The sequence below is a fragment of the Botrytis cinerea genome, chromosome 1, assembly GCF_000143535.2.
Source record: "Botrytis cinerea B05.10 chromosome 1, complete sequence".
Taxonomy (NCBI): Eukaryota; Fungi; Ascomycota; class Leotiomycetes; order Helotiales; family Sclerotiniaceae; genus Botrytis; species Botrytis cinerea.
The window spans coordinates 2554953-2569940 of NC_037310.1; the positions used below are offsets into that span (position 1 = coordinate 2554953).

The following is a 14988-nucleotide window of genomic DNA, read 5'->3' on the forward strand; positions in this document are numbered from 1 at the left end:
TAATTTGGAAATATCATTCTCGTGTTAACATGATGGAGTTCTGCCGGGCTTCTCGGTGTGGACGAAACAGCCGAGAATTATATCCCCAGTGCTCCTGGTACCGAGTCTTTCCTATGGACAAAGATGACTGGAAAATATGAATCCAAATATTCAACTAAGAACTTATATATTGAAAATCAATATAGGTGGAATTGTGCAGTGTAGTGTGTGATGATAGCTATTAAGGCTGATGATACACTGCACTTTACGACTAGATGTTCGACCAAGTCCAGGTTTGCTGCAGGCTGCAGCCGAAGTCAGAATCGCTAGATTGATTCATGACTTTGTTAAATGGTCCATGATGCCGGTGTGTTTTCTATCCTGAACGTTAAGAGTGACTTTATGCCCATGATTCGCGGTCAAGAAGATTGTTATGTTCTGACGAGTCTCGCTCGGCTGAGAAAAAGAATTTGTAATTGAAGTTTGTAAAGTGGTGTGCTACTTTTTGTCTATGGTATACACGGGCAAGATTGAATGCGTACTCGACATGAGAGATTTGAGAAATTGGTGATTTGATGGGGACCGGAAGGATGAGCTGAGTAGGAGGTTGGATGCATCAGATTCTTAGATAACGCAGTCTCTGTATTCTTGATCTCGAGTTTTCATTTAAACACCTTGTGTTTCATTCCGGCTTCACCGTTCGGCCAAGTCGATGTTAGAAAGGTGTGAGTTTTAATTATACGAGGAACAATCGTAGGGTCGGTATTCATGAGTTCGTCTCCAGTACATTATCCATCTTTCAACAGCTCAAAAAGCTCGGTGAGATTGGTTTCCGTGGGTTGTAATCAATTTCCTCAAAAAAGCAGAACCAATGACCCGGGGCAACAGAACAACTTAGGATTTCGAATTCCCACAACGGATTCAACACATGAGATGGACAGATCTTTGTGGAACAATCTGGATACAAGAAGAAATAGGTGGCATGGAGATGGTCCAAACCCGAGTATTGGAGGGGGGAGGGGGGGTTTGCAGAGGTTGACTGAGAAAGGTCGTGGTGGAGGAAAAATATAGTGAAGTGATGGGTTCTTATAACTTATTGTGGGTGGACAAGTGGACGACCTTGAGTTCACATGTATGTTCTGGCCATCGTGTTCCAGTATCTTCAAAATCTGTGAGCATTTTTCTCTTACTTGATTTATCAATCGTACGATATAGTGAACGTTTACTACAGGAGATCAGTAGCGTGCTACAATATAGAACTTTATACTTTCCAAATGAGCATCGTACGATCGACAAGGGGACGTGATATCACGCATGTACGACGCCGTTATTTGCGGAATCCATCTAAAGTTTGTTTAGATTATGGATATGCTCCGGACGGTAATTGAACATTCCTCCGCAGCGATAGGGGCAAGTTTAATGCACTTGCATGGGAATTTTGATGGGAAGCTCGATAGACTATGTTATTTTGCAAGTATCTCACTTGGGATATCTGCAAAATCATGGTGATGAGACGGAAGAATGGTAGCGTGGGGGTACACAATATGGATACTGTGGTATCAAAACGCCGATCCTAATGGTGACTTCCTATTCTAGAGATATCTATCGTCTCGGATTCTCAAAACAAGGCAGCTGGGAGGACCTGATAACAATCTACCGTCGAAAGCGTAGGAGGTGCCTCTAATTTCAAAGCTCCTGGGGAGCATGAGGGGGTTAGATTGACAGTGGACACACTGGTTTGCCCTAGATACCTCAGACTACTGAGCTTCTCAATACAGACTATGTTAAGTCTAGACTCGGATTTTGTGCGCTTTGGGTATTTGATACGGAATTAAAGTGGATTTTGCAGACTTTCTTTCTGAACGATGTGTCTGTCGGGTCAAGTTTTATCAGAAATCATGATTTCAAATTCGACGCCTTGACCGTTTGATATCTGCAAAAGTGTTAGGATTCAAAATTCTATCCGTTTTCATGATAGTTATATTTGCATAGTGGGGATTGACATTCGACACCGGATTGCAACGGAAACCTACTTTCGTCACCTCTGGATAAGGTTTAGGTCTTTTGGTGAGTGACGGCATTTGAATGCTATCATGCGTGATTGAAGATTGTAATTGTATTTGGAATGTGACGAGGAGATTTTGACATCAGCCACGTGCATAAACAGGATTCATGTACTTCGTAGGAAAGCCACTGATGAAAGGGCTTATACTCTGTACTACTATGGGCGGAGTGATAACATGGGGTACATTAGCAGGTTGATTTATTGCTCAAATCTGATGCCTACCTAACATAGTCACATTGGTGATCCAACCCACTAACCTTACGATCACTTCATGACATTTATCTTTTGAGCCTCACATAAATTTTTCCCAACAATTCCACGAGATTTCAAACACCATACTTTGCTGACAATCAAAATAACCAAAACGGGGTACGAATTTTTGAAGGAGGAAAACTATGTGGTGTAGGGATAGTTCGGAGATTGCTAGGTTCTAATAAGCATTTACTTACAAATGTACGGACAAGTACCGACCGGTAAACCCCCCATTTTAACGAATTAGCGCAGCTTAACGTGGAGAGACCCCTTGGAACATACGTATGCAATCTGAAGAGAAATTGGAAACCCAAAATCATCCGGAATTCGGGATGAATCATTACTGGCTTATTCTCTGGAAACATTACACAAAATCTAGATAGGTCAGACATACCAGACCGCTAAATTCTCCTCGTGTAATAGCACTGCCGAAACCTGGAATATGGATATCTTTATTTTCATTCGCGGCCTTTTATATTCTGCCGTCTACTTTATTATATCTTGAGCCTTGAAACAAACCCATGATGGTCCGGTGGATCCGTGGTTTTCTATTCAAAATTCAATCCGCGTCGTTGCTTGGAGGAATCTGTTCGGCAGCTATCCAGATGTTTTGACTCCACCAATCGGTGCTTTGATTTATCTTTGCGATCTACACTTTACCGTCCTTTTTGGCATATAATGGAATTCTATATGGGTTCTATTCAGATTCTGGTACCTGTTAGTGTTGAAATATGCATGTGGGTTTTATCGCTTTTCCTCCTGATCGTACTTGTAAGTGGGCAAAACGGCAACAGAGCAGTGCCTAATAATGACACCACTACTACTGTATCCTATACACATTGTCACATTTTCTTCAATTGCATGTTTTCAATATGTACAAGTCTTACAATGACATCTGGAATCATCTTGGCTGCAAAGGTCTAAAGAAATTGGCATTGTGGGGATTCCAATGTTAAGGTTCATCATGGGTATTTGGGCCAAGAAATGAGGGGATGGGATTCTTACGCGTCCCACCGAATTCGGCTATAGTAAAATCCGGGGAAATTGTAACTACCGGTCTGGAATGGTCCGATCAGTTGTATTTGCGCTGAGCGTGGCAGGGAAAGAGGGTCTGTCGCTCATATTGTGAAAGTCTCAAGGAGTGCTTACGAGATTAGATCCGGAATAATTGATTCCTTTTGCTAAGTCCATTCTACCTAAACCTTTTGCACTTCTGAGCCCACCCCATTCTTCAGTGAACCTTGGTGGTCTGGTCAGCGGTGGATAATGCTCTCGATAGATCTTTCCTTGTTGTTCAAAGATTGGTCTAATTGACAACAAGAAAAGTAACAATGCTACCTTGAGTCAAATTGTCGTCTGCAGTGGGTGCAAGTTTGTCAGTCTAGATCTTCCGTTCCCATGCAACGAACTGGGATAAGAAGTAAATATCGCATTGGAGATTCTTCCAGCACTAAGAATGATGACTGGGGGGTCGGGAGTCTCAAGGTCAAGCTTTCTTCCAGTGGGTTCCCACATGGTGCCAAGAAGATGTATAAGAACGCCAAGTAGTCGCTTCCAAAGCCAAGAAGCTACACTGTTCATCAATACACTCTCATCTCTTGGCTCATCCTAAAAATGGTTAAGTTTTCTGCCTGTCTCCTCTTGGGAGGGCTTTCCGCTTTGGCTTCGGCTCTTCCCGCCGCAGCACCTGCTCCAACGGCTGCTCCAGATCTTGATAAGCGAGCAACTACCTGCACTTTCTCCGGCTCAGGAGGAGCTTCATCAGCAAGCAAGTCCAAGACTTCTTGTTCAACCATCATTCTATCTGCACTTGCAGTCCCATCTGGCACGACCTTGGATTTGACAGGTCTTACTAAAGGAACTACAGTAAGTTTTATTCAAAGACCCTGAAGTTTGGACTCTACTGACTGACTGATCAATAGGTCATCTTTGAAGGTATCACCACCTTCGGCTATGAAGAATGGTCTGGTCCTTTGGTCTCTGTTTCGGGAACAGATATCACTGTTACTCAAACCACTGGTGCTTACCTCGATGGCGGCGGAGCTTCTTACTGGGATGGAGAAGGTTCCAACGGAGGAAAGACGAAGCCCAAATTCTTTTACGCACACAGCTTAATCTCCTCAACTATTGAGAACCTTTACTTCTACAACCCACCCGTCCAAGTGATGAGTATCAACAGCGCTACCGATTTGACAGTTTCCGGAGTTACCATCAATGCACAGGATGGTGACACTGACAGTCTTGGTGCTAACACGGATGGTTTTGATATTGGATCCAGCACGACCGTCACCATCACCGGTGCTAATGTATACAATCAAGATGACTGCGTGGCTATCAACTCCGGAACTGTAAGTCGATACTTTGTCAATCTTTGGGGCAAGGACTAATTCATTTGTTAGGGCATTACTTTCTCAGGAGGTGTTTGTTCCGGTGGCCATGGTCTCTCAGTTGGATCTGTCGGCGGTAGAGATGATAACATTGTTGAGACTGTCTTGTTCGAAAACTCCGAGATCAAAGCATCGCAAAATGGTATGCCATCTTCAATTGCGAGGTTAATGACCTTCCTTCTAACATTCTCTAGGTATCCGTATCAAGACCATCTCTGGTGATACAGGAACCGTCTCTGGCATCACTTACTCAGGCATTACCCTTTCCGGTATCACCGACTACGGTATCACAGTCAATCAAGCTTATGATGGAACGTCCGGTGAGCCAACCAATGGCGTTGCCATCTCCAAATTCATTCTCGAAAATATTACTGGAACCGTTGAATCTACCGCCACCAACATTCTTATTGAGTGTGGAAGTGGTTCTTGCACCGATGTAAGTTATCTTCCTCCCAATCGATATCCTCGTGATATAAGAAATACAAGATTCCTGACTTTGAACAGTGGACATGGACCGATGTTTCCGTGACAGGCGGCAAGACGTCATCCTCTTGTCTTAACGTCCCAACAAGCGGCGGTGTCTCTTGTTCCTTGTAGACACTTTCAAGTAAGACTCGCGCACGTAGTCTAAACATGACAACGTCATCCATTTTTGGAAATGATGATCCATGATCACGTGTGCCGAGGAGGAGGAGGAGGTCAAACTTGTTATTTCCAATCTCACTGTCACTTCACACCTGTACATACTACCCTTCGTTAGTGTATATTTTCGGAGCTTTCCGACCGATTGCAATATTGAATAGTTGTTCCTTCTTGGCATGTGTTTGTATTCGGGTCCTGCTTCACGTGATAAAGATAAGCGTTTGCGTTTGGGGATCACATGTGTGTGCTACATTCTCCGTTTGATCGAGAGATGATATTTGTCTCAGTGCCATGAGGCGTGTGAGTATCAGTTGAAAGCATCATTATGCAGTTTAAGAATTATGCCTGTGTTATGTTTGTGAGGTTCTTATCCGGTGTCTTAATCTCGATTCGATGGATTGCATTGGATCTCCTGATCATGGGGCCAAGTAAGTCGAAGCAAGTCCTTCCCGCCTCTAGGGATACACGATATACCTGTTGCATTCCTGGGACGTGATCAAAGAGAGGTTCATAACCTCGGTTTTGTAGGGCTGTGAAAGCTGGGAAGGGTGGTTCATCCTGGGGAGAATCAATCGTCATGATGTAATGCTCTCTTTGATTCATCAATGATGTGAGCCGGGACACATACAAGACAGACAAGACAGATCTAATAATACACTATTACATACAAACATCACTGCTTCCTTGCTGCTCGGCCATCTGGGCACGTTGTGTGTGTTCACTCTGCTCGAACTTTGCCAATGAGCACCAGAGGATTGGAAGCATGGAGGGTGCCCGCCTAGTAAGCGCCGAGGTGTCTCTAAAAGATTATGCAGGCACATGAATACGGACCCTCATGATTATGCAGAGCGATAAGAGTTCCAGAGGCTGGTGCACCAGTGATGGCTGTTGTATTGCATGCGATTATGGAGATAAGAGATTGGACTCGAGCTCCCCCGCGCGCAGAGCTTTTGACCAACTCAGCCAACAAGGTGTCATCCGGTTTCATCCCCTATTCCTACTGCTCGCGGCAAGCAATCGAAGAGGAGAGGAGGAGAGGAGAGGAGAGGAGAGGAGAGGAGAGAAGGGCAGAGACAAGGAGAGAAGAGAGGAGACAAAGAGAAGATAGGAGACAAGGAGAGAAGGGCAGAGACAAGGAGAGGAAACAACGAGAGCAGGACCAACAGAGGAGAGCAGGTGGGATTCACAAGAAGGCTTCCCGCTGTATGTATCTTTACTAAGACCGAGTACATTTCCCCATTATTACTCCAGGTCCGGTGATGGCCGAGGGCAATCTAGGTCATACGCCATACGCTCATCTACCTGGGGCTAATTGGATCAATGGGAAGGAAGGGATGGGATTGTGCCTTGTTTGAGTGGTTTGTGTGTGTGTGTGTGTTTGTTTGTTTGTTTGTTTGTTATTGAACGTGGCTGGAGGCTGGAGTGCTGGGTAATGCTGGCGGGTACATGATGGATGTTCAGGTAAGTGAGAGGAGGTGGGTGGCAGTCTTTGATAAGCAATGAAACATGTCCCATATATCTATCTTCCTCTCTCTCCCTTCTCCTCCTCCTTCATCCATCATTCAAAGAACTATCCAATATCAATAGCTACAGACTCCAATTCTCTTCCATTTGCCTCTTCAATCACAGTATCATTATTCATATTTACATTTACATTTACATTTACAATTTCTACCTAATCCATAATCAAGCCTTCCTGCAGATTCCTTCGTTGTCCTTCTTATCCGGATATCAACATCGGATATCAGCCTCGTCCTCATCTGACTCACTCCCCGAGCACATCCTCCTTTCATCCAACACAACCTTTGCATTTGGATTCAAAGGACTAACAAACCAAATTGCAACATCCACCACATACAGACTTCCTGCCCTTCACCACTTAATTGTGTTTTGATTCGCAGTTGCTCATCTTGGAACGTGTGACTCGATTTCCCCGTGCCGCAACTACTCGTTACAGTCATCCGGTCAAAGTCTGAATCATCATCTTACTCACGAGCCTTCTGCTTTATTCTTTAATAGCCCTTTCTTTCTCTTTGATAAATTTGCCTCTGCGAACATCCTACGAATCTTCTACACGGCGCTACATTCTTTGAAATCAAAGAGTAAAAGCGATACAGATACGATAAGTACGTGAACGGAACGGAAAGGAAGACATCTCTATATCTATTTAAAGGAACAAACCAACACAAAGAAAGCCTTGCTGCCACGTTTTTTCTATCTTGGCTTCATCTTCTGTTACAAGAAACGTCTCTCAATAGGCATTCCAATCTTACAATCTTGCGTCATCCCCGTCTATCAACCAAAGACAGGAAAGACTTACATCATGTCTGCCATTACATCTAACACTCCAATCTCTCCTATCCAACACCGAGACATTCGATCTGAGGCTCAAGCCTTCAAACGTGATAAGGATCACTCCCAGAAATGGGTTATGGGGGCTCGCCCACTCGCTGGCGCGAACAAGGCCTTCACAAGTTTGACTGATGGCCCCAGCGATGAATCTTCCAAGGGAAAGGAGAAGGTTAGACCTCAAAAGTTATGGAGTCAAGTGTATGTTTGCTATCCTACCTATATAAAATACAAGAAGCCCAAACTAATCTCATGTTCCTTCAGTGGCAGCTCCGACCGACATTACCGCAACAGTTCCCATGCTACTTCAAAAGCATCCGGGTCCCCATCTTACAACCACGGTCTTACATCTTCTTCCCGTATCGCCCGCAAAGTCGATGCCCATGTTGAGGCTGCAGATAAGACCTCCCACCCTCTCTCTAGATCTTTACTCGACCTTCTTCCTACACATTACAATAACACATCTCCATCCATCGCCACCGCAATCATGAATGCCGGTGATGAAGGTGTTCTTTACTCTTTCGATAGAACAGACACACCAAATAACAGAGTGGACTTGGGTGGGTTAGTAGACCTTGCTGAGCAGAGATGGGTCAATGAACAAACCGAGAAGATCGTTCGGGGCGAATATGAGGTTTTGGATGCAGAAGGAGAGACTGTTCTTCAAAGACAAAGAGGCAGAAAGAGTCCTAGATCCAAGGCTCTTTCTCGTACTCGTGGAGACTCAAAGGCTAAAACTCATAAATCAGAGCCACTTGAGGATGATGGGTTTGAGCTTATCTAATCCCGAAACCCGACATGAAGTTGGGAGATAGTGATCTCTCGTTGATCGTTATGGTTACTCCAATATTGTATTCTCGTACAGCACACCTTGCATTGAGCCACAGGCTTTCGGAGTTTTTTGTTATCTTTTCTTTACATCTGGCATTTGGCGCGCGCACAAGCATAGGATACCGGCAGGCAGCTTACTCTGGAGTCTTTGATACACAGAGAAGGATAGCTAGCCTTTGATTTTTGGTTTCAGTTTCTGCACAGGCATTGATAGATTGGCCCGGGGCCTGATTTTTGTATCTTGTTCGGGTGCATTATGGTTATTGAGGTCTGCGTGGTGCATAGCATGGATAGCTTACCGGTCTGGGGATTGGGAGGATAGCTTGGTGCTTAGGTGATTCTTTTACTAGGGATTTTTAATGAGTTTCAAGCTGGATGGTGTGTATGTCAGGAATGAATGGGATGGTTGATACATTGCGTAGTCAATCTCAATAGTTTTGATAAGGTTGAGACGTTATGCGGAGATCGCAATATCATACCTATTAGCCACCAGACTTTATTTGAAAATTCTTGTGCTATGTTACTGTGATTTCTTTGCTCTATTATTCAATGTGCTTATTCGCCCAGTGGTGACCATGGCTTGTATCGAGCTAATTTGGATGAATGTGGTGACATTGTCTGATTTAATTATTTCACAATTGTAAAATGTAGAAATGGTTATGAGACTCCTAGCACTCATCTTGCCCTGCCTGTTATCAAAGGTTCTAATTTGCGCACCTGCATTAGAAATGAATATTTTGGGAGTTCTCTGAATCCTTGAGTGTGAAATCTTATAAGTTATGCCGAGTTCGTTCTGCTGATAAGTATCTTTAGGGTGTATAAAATAAGTATTATTTGCGATCAAGACTAGAACTTCAACTGCAGTATTACAGTGTTCCTAAGGTGTTTGAGTATATCTTCCAACACATATTTTTCACCAGAATACCGATATAGCTATGGGGTCGATGAAGGACGAGAGATTATCAGAGTGTATTAGGTTCAGTATCATGGATCGCGTGTCACGTGCGGGTACGCGCGTTGGTTAGCAACGTGAACGTGTCTTTTTCTCTGGTTCACTTGAATAACTTGATCGAAGAAGAAACACCAAAAGTGAAAGAAACATTGAATTCCGGAAAGGTCACAGGTTTTACCTATGTAAGTATAAACTCGAGGTCTGAATTGTATGACACTTTTTGAACGGCCGCATCACAAATCTATCTCAATTGCATAGCCACCTCGAATCTGATAGTGTCTAGGTTAAAAATGGTTCGCTATCTTGCTCAACGATTATATAGAAACGGGAGTGAAAGTGCTAAAAGCATTTTTATATTATATACAGATATATACATTTCATAGAACCATTCTTGCCACTTTCCATCAAGAGTCAGAGAGAAACGGAGGTGATGTTACGGGCATGAAGCAGTTAAGCCGACCCGAACTGCTCCCCGGTCTCAAAACCAGTGTAGTTGAAGCCGGCGTATACGGCGCCAATGTCGTCAGCGCCACCATACAGGTTCAAGTATAAAAGGTATGTTTGGTAATCGAGCAGGACGGCCGAGCTGTTGGCAGAAGAAAGCGCTGAGCTGGCGCGTGTGATGGCATCATCAAGTTGGGTGTAGGCGGCCTGGGTGACCCATTGCTTGGTAGAGGAAACATCAGAGCCATCGGCACTGACCGTTACGTTGGCGAGTTCGGCTTTGGCCTGGGCAATGGCCCGGGTAAGGAAGGCGCCTGAGTTGCCGGCGCTCGTCATACCAACGGGACCTCCAAAGTCTGAGGCATTGGTGACGGGCACGAGCCAGAGGCTAACGTTGAGACCCGCGGCCGTGTCGTTGGTCAATCCGAAGAATTTTTGGGCGTCGGTGAATTCACCGGGTCGGTTGGAAATGGGTAGGTTGTCGCGGGAGAAACGCATAGCATCTTCGTAGACGACACCACCGACGTCGTAGTCAGTGTGGTCAGCACCGTCGATAAAGATTCCGAGAATTTCTTGAGCGCGTTTCATGGCCCAGCCGTTGGGGCCGTACCAGAAAAGAGCGACGTCGCCGGACTCGATAGCAGTGTCGAAGTTGGCGGCTGGGATAGGCATTCCACTGCCGTCGAAATTGGCGGCGTCGAAGATAGTACCTTCGTAGGGAGTCTTGTTGGCGACGTCGATATTACCGCGGTAGACCGAGTATGTGCCATTAGCGTTTTGGGTAACGGTATCGATAGTAACACCCTCGAGGTAGTCGGCATCGATGAGGTCAGTGTAGCCATCGCCGTTGGTATCCCAGAAGCGCACTTCAAGACCTGCAACAATGTTTGTGACGAGAGAAAGGGCAGCTGCGTCGTAGCTACTGGCCTCGGTCTCAGCCTCATAACCACCCCACCAGCTCGCGGTCGTGGTATTGTAGTACAACCAGGGCACTTGGTTAATCAGGTAGCCGTCGCTCACACACTGGCTGGTGTTCTGAAAGGTGGCCTCGGTACCTGGAATGGCCCACAGGTTGACGTAAAACTGGCCGCCGGCGATCAGAGCTTTGACGCCCTCGAGAGCGCTACCTTGCTCAAAGTACTGATCGTACTGGGCGGCAGTGACATTGGCGGCGTCTGTGCCCAAGTCGAGCACAATAGCGCGGAGTAGTGTGCCATCGACCTTGCTACTTGAGTAAGCAGCACCACAGGCTGCCAAGCCAGTTGAGGGCAGCATAGCCAGGATCGAGACGTCGGAGAATTTCATTATTGCAGTGACTTCGAGGGAGCGGAAGATAGGTGCAATGGAAAAGAACGTTAATCAAGACGGGGAAAGAGTGACGATCCGTCGTTGTTATATAGCTATCCTCTTCACATACTTGATATTTATCTTATTTCGAATTCAAAACGGATACTTAATTTCCATATCCCTATCATGCGCATCTAGCTCGGTGCCGGGAAAAAGCGTCGGTACTGAATCCTGTGCACTCAGATATGTGGGTACGGCTTGGGCCCTGTCCCCACCGGATTTTCGACAATTTGAGAATGTATACACAATTATACCTTGGTTTATTACTCCCCTGAGTCTTCTCCTTCCTAAAAAAAAAAAATACATTATATCGTGGGCTCATACATTTTGTAGCCACTTATCTGCGGCTAACATTCGAAAATCCACGGCGTTACACTCATTAGTCAGAAGGAGGGAGGTGGGGAGAGAAGTATATCAGAATTATCAGATACCCCACAAGGACCTCTCGGTCCCGAGATTGAAAAGCGATAAAGATGTCGAGAATCTATTTCGGAGAACTACCGCTCGTGTTATACACGACTCAAACCCCCCGCTTATGAACCGGATCAACCATCCTTCTTCCAAGGCCCTAGTCTCTAGAACTTAATATCTTCAAAGCACTGAGAAGGGTCCAGTTGGAATGCACCTGCCCGCGGAACGCATGCGGAACGTACCGGCCCACTGAACGACTAAACTTATTTCGAGCGATACTTTAGTAGAATTTTCCCTTCCGGAGGGCTTGGAACTCAATCGACTTTGTTAGAACGGATATCGACTACTCTATAATCATCATTATTGATGATCCGTTCCGTTGGCAGGTGGGCCCTTTTAGTCCTCCTGAGCCACTGCTCCGATGCGATTGCTCCTAGTGTTTCCGATACAAACCATAATTAATTGGCGTCGAGGTTGTACCCAATGGACTCCTTCAGATTCTGTATTTCAAAGGATGTTATGGGTGTTTTTTTAAGAAATTTTTACTCTGTAGAGGTAAGATTAATTGTTCGGCTTGGAGAAGATGAACCCAGAAATCTAGCCTAACTCTCTCGGTTACTGGACATCACTTCATCATACACTTAGCTGTAGATCGTAATTAACCGCCCCAACCTCTTCACTCATGAGAAGTGCTGATTGTTCTTTCATAGCAGCCTGCGGCCTGCTCGACTGTGCTCTGAATGCTTGAAATCTCGAAGGCTCTGAGTGCGTCCCTCAAGCTCTTTTCTTTGAGAGTAGAAAAGTGGGTGTTTTGGAGAAGTAATCCTGCATCATATACATCCCTCGGTGTATGTTCCGTGATCCAGAGTCTGGACGGCGGTGATGTTCTTGAAAGTTTCCATGTCCTGATCTGGTAGCTCAGGGATCCAATAAACCGGACTGCAGTCCAACAATATAAGGTTTTGAATGTCCAAAAGCTGTTAGAAATCTGAGAATGGTTCGATTTTCTAATCAAATCCAAGGTCTCAGATGATTTGAATGTTCTGATTGGTTTGGAGATTTGATAATCTTCATTGTAATCTTCATTGTCGGACTGCAGTCCGAACTATTGGACACCCTGCTTTGATTCTGGCTGAGTAGGTTTGTACAGTCTCTCAAGGATCTTCCGACTCAGCGTTAGCCCAATCCGTCTTTTCTTCAGCAAGATATGTTTCCCCACTACTCCGTAGAGTTTACTATTGGCGCCAATGGCACTTTTCTTATTGGTCGTCAGAAAATTGTTACAGAATCAGCAAGAGAAGTTAACGAGCATCAGACCACCGAAAATTCATTGATCCCAGAAAGACTTCAGCTAATCGAATTTTCATCATGTGGCTAGCTAATTCAGGTCCTCGATAACCCTATCAGTCTGTCAGTCTCAAGAGAATGATTGATATGATATCAACTTCGATAGATACAGGTAAATTTGGCTTGAATGCGCGGATGCTGAACCGGTGCGATGGGCATCGATGATACAGGTAGCGTTCGAAATGGACAATGTGATGGAAGATGGAATTGATTGATAATCGACTGTAGTGCCTCACCGGTCTTCTACCACTATCGCCAATGACACCTTCTTCCTTGCTTAATATCGAAAAAAAGAGAAGTGACACTCCTTCTGAGAGAACGGTCCCGAAGGCATCCCCTGTCGTTAAAATCACGATTTCGGCACCGAGATCCAAAACATACTTTTTGCGGATGTTTCTGCGAATGTGCTCGCGTAAACCGGTATACCTTTCCTCGTGTTTGCAAGCCATGGTGCCATCTGTGGCCATCTCCTTTCTTACATAGGTAGCTAAAGCATCTGGCCCTCTCGTTTCCGAAAACACATGTGTGTTCTGGGCTCCACCAGACTTCTACCGTGCGTGAGACCCTCATCTGTAACATCTTTTGTTTTTCGTCCCGATCTGCCACATACCTATCATATATAGTAGGCGTCGTAGGCCTTCTCGTTGGATTTTGTTGAGGGAAGGGGTAGCAGTCGATATGCTGCGAACTTACTGACGACATCTTGTCAAGACAGTTGATAATTCGCATACTGTATGCTGCGACTGGCTTTGAGGCAGAATACATGTATAATATTTTCATTGGGACTTGTTGCATTCAATCGTATCTACATGCCGTCCGTCAATCTGATTATATATCTGCTTGAGCTGAAGCAGATAATGACTGATATCCAGAGCTGAATGCACACACTTTACGCCCTTAACGTTCACAGATTTGACAAACAAGGATTGTAGTATTGATTCCTTCGTTGCATTCTCGAATAGCTATCCGTCAGTATGTATCGTTCCTCTCCTATTTTATGGAGCGTACTGTATGTTGATTTTGCGAAGTAAAATTCGAGCTAAAGGATTGTTTTCATGCTTTTTCCATTTGTGGTCTATACTTATATATAATTTGAGAGTATGTCTGATTGTATTTTAATTTCATTTCGTGAATTCTTTGTGTGTTCTGTGTGTACTTATTTTTCAATGTTAACCAAGTCATTTTCATGTCCCATACACAGACCATGGTTGTGGTCCAGCCAATGAAAATCGCAAAGCTCTTTTTTTTCTATAGGTAATGGGACCCCGGACAAAAATGCTAAATATGTAGCAATATAACCCACCTTTCTTCAACAAAACTGGCGTCGTGACGGAGTGGTTAACGTGATTGACTAGAAATCAATTCCTTTCGGGGGCGCATGTTCGAATCATGCCGACGTCGAATACTTTTGACTTTTTGGAGGCTGGTGGGTGTTTCTCCTTTTTTTCCTGTTAAGTTTTCTTTCTTTACATCGTGTGCGTAGGATTTTTATTGTATTTTGAAGTTTGAGGAAATTGTGGTGTTGGGAATTATTTTCATGTGGAGTCGTTTAATGGAGTAACTGGGGATTGGCCGATGTATAATTTTTTATGAATATATATGGACACGTATTTGAAGTTTGTGGTATGGAATCATGAATTTTGTATTTGGGTAAAATGCAGAATAAGGGTATGATGGTAGTTGATGCAGATGTTGAGCTGCTCCGTACATGTCTAGTAAATTCACCGCTATGGACTACATCGCGAACAATGTCTGACATGAATGATGGACTTGTCTGGAGAAAGTTCTCTAGTGTTTATGTGTTCAAGGCACTGGGGTTTTTGTCGTGGACTTTCATGGCTCTCTAGTCGATATTTATGGACTAAATAGGGACCGGTATGTCTGGTGTGTGAGTTTTGGCCAGCATTCTAACTACATCTAAACTGCAATCCGGCGTTAGCCTTCCCCGTTACCTCCAATCTATTTGATACACAAAGTGCGAG

At 44.6% G+C, this 14988-nt stretch overlaps 3 protein-coding genes across 3 annotated transcripts; 2 read left to right on the plus strand and 1 right to left on the minus strand.

Annotated features, from left to right (window-relative positions):
- Positions 1-3860: 3860 nt before the first annotated feature.
- Bcpg5 lies at positions 3861-5485 on the plus strand. The gene is made up of 5 exons (XM_024690678.1): positions 3861-4162; positions 4219-4644; positions 4696-4825; positions 4878-5119; positions 5188-5485. The coding sequence occupies exons 1-5, from the start codon at positions 3911-3913 to the stop codon at positions 5278-5280; spliced, it is 1143 nt and encodes a 380-aa protein (XP_024546447.1). The 5' UTR covers positions 3861-3910; the 3' UTR covers positions 5281-5485.
- Positions 5486-6892: 1407 nt separating this feature from the next.
- On the plus strand, positions 6893-8997 carry BCIN_01g07340 (hypothetical protein). The gene is made up of 2 exons (XM_001561092.2): positions 6893-7875; positions 7939-8997. The coding sequence occupies exons 1-2, from the start codon at positions 7649-7651 to the stop codon at positions 8456-8458; spliced, it is 747 nt and encodes a 248-aa protein (XP_001561142.1). The 5' UTR covers positions 6893-7648; the 3' UTR covers positions 8459-8997.
- Positions 8998-9794: 797 nt separating this feature from the next.
- BCIN_01g07350 (hypothetical protein) lies at positions 9795-11312 on the minus strand. Its single transcript, XM_001561091.2, has one exon. The coding sequence runs from the start codon at positions 11204-11206 to the stop codon at positions 9908-9910; it is 1299 nt and encodes a 432-aa protein (XP_001561141.1). The 5' UTR covers positions 11207-11312; the 3' UTR covers positions 9795-9907.
- Positions 11313-14988: the final 3676 nt, after the last annotated feature.

Bases quoted from the DNA above. Each gene is read 5' to 3' on its own strand.
- Bcpg5 (XM_024690678.1), top strand. From the start codon at position 3,911: ATGGTTAAGTTTTCTGCCTGTCTCCTCTTGGGAGGGCTTTCCGCTTTG. The intron at 4,163-4,218 runs GTAAGTTTTATT...ACTGATCAATAG, and splicing joins GTCTTACTAAAGGAACTACA to GTCATCTTTGAAGGTATCAC. The intron at 5,120-5,187 runs GTAAGTTATCTT...GACTTTGAACAG, and splicing joins GAAGTGGTTCTTGCACCGAT to TGGACATGGACCGATGTTTC.
- BCIN_01g07340 (XM_001561092.2), top strand. From the start codon at position 7,649: ATGTCTGCCATTACATCTAACACTCCAATCTCTCCTATCCAACACCGA. The intron at 7,876-7,938 runs GTATGTTTGCTA...ATGTTCCTTCAG, and splicing joins CAAAAGTTATGGAGTCAAGT to TGGCAGCTCCGACCGACATT.
- BCIN_01g07350 (XM_001561091.2), bottom strand. From the start codon at position 11,206: ATGAAATTCTCCGACGTCTCGATCCTGGCTATGCTGCCCTCAACTGGC.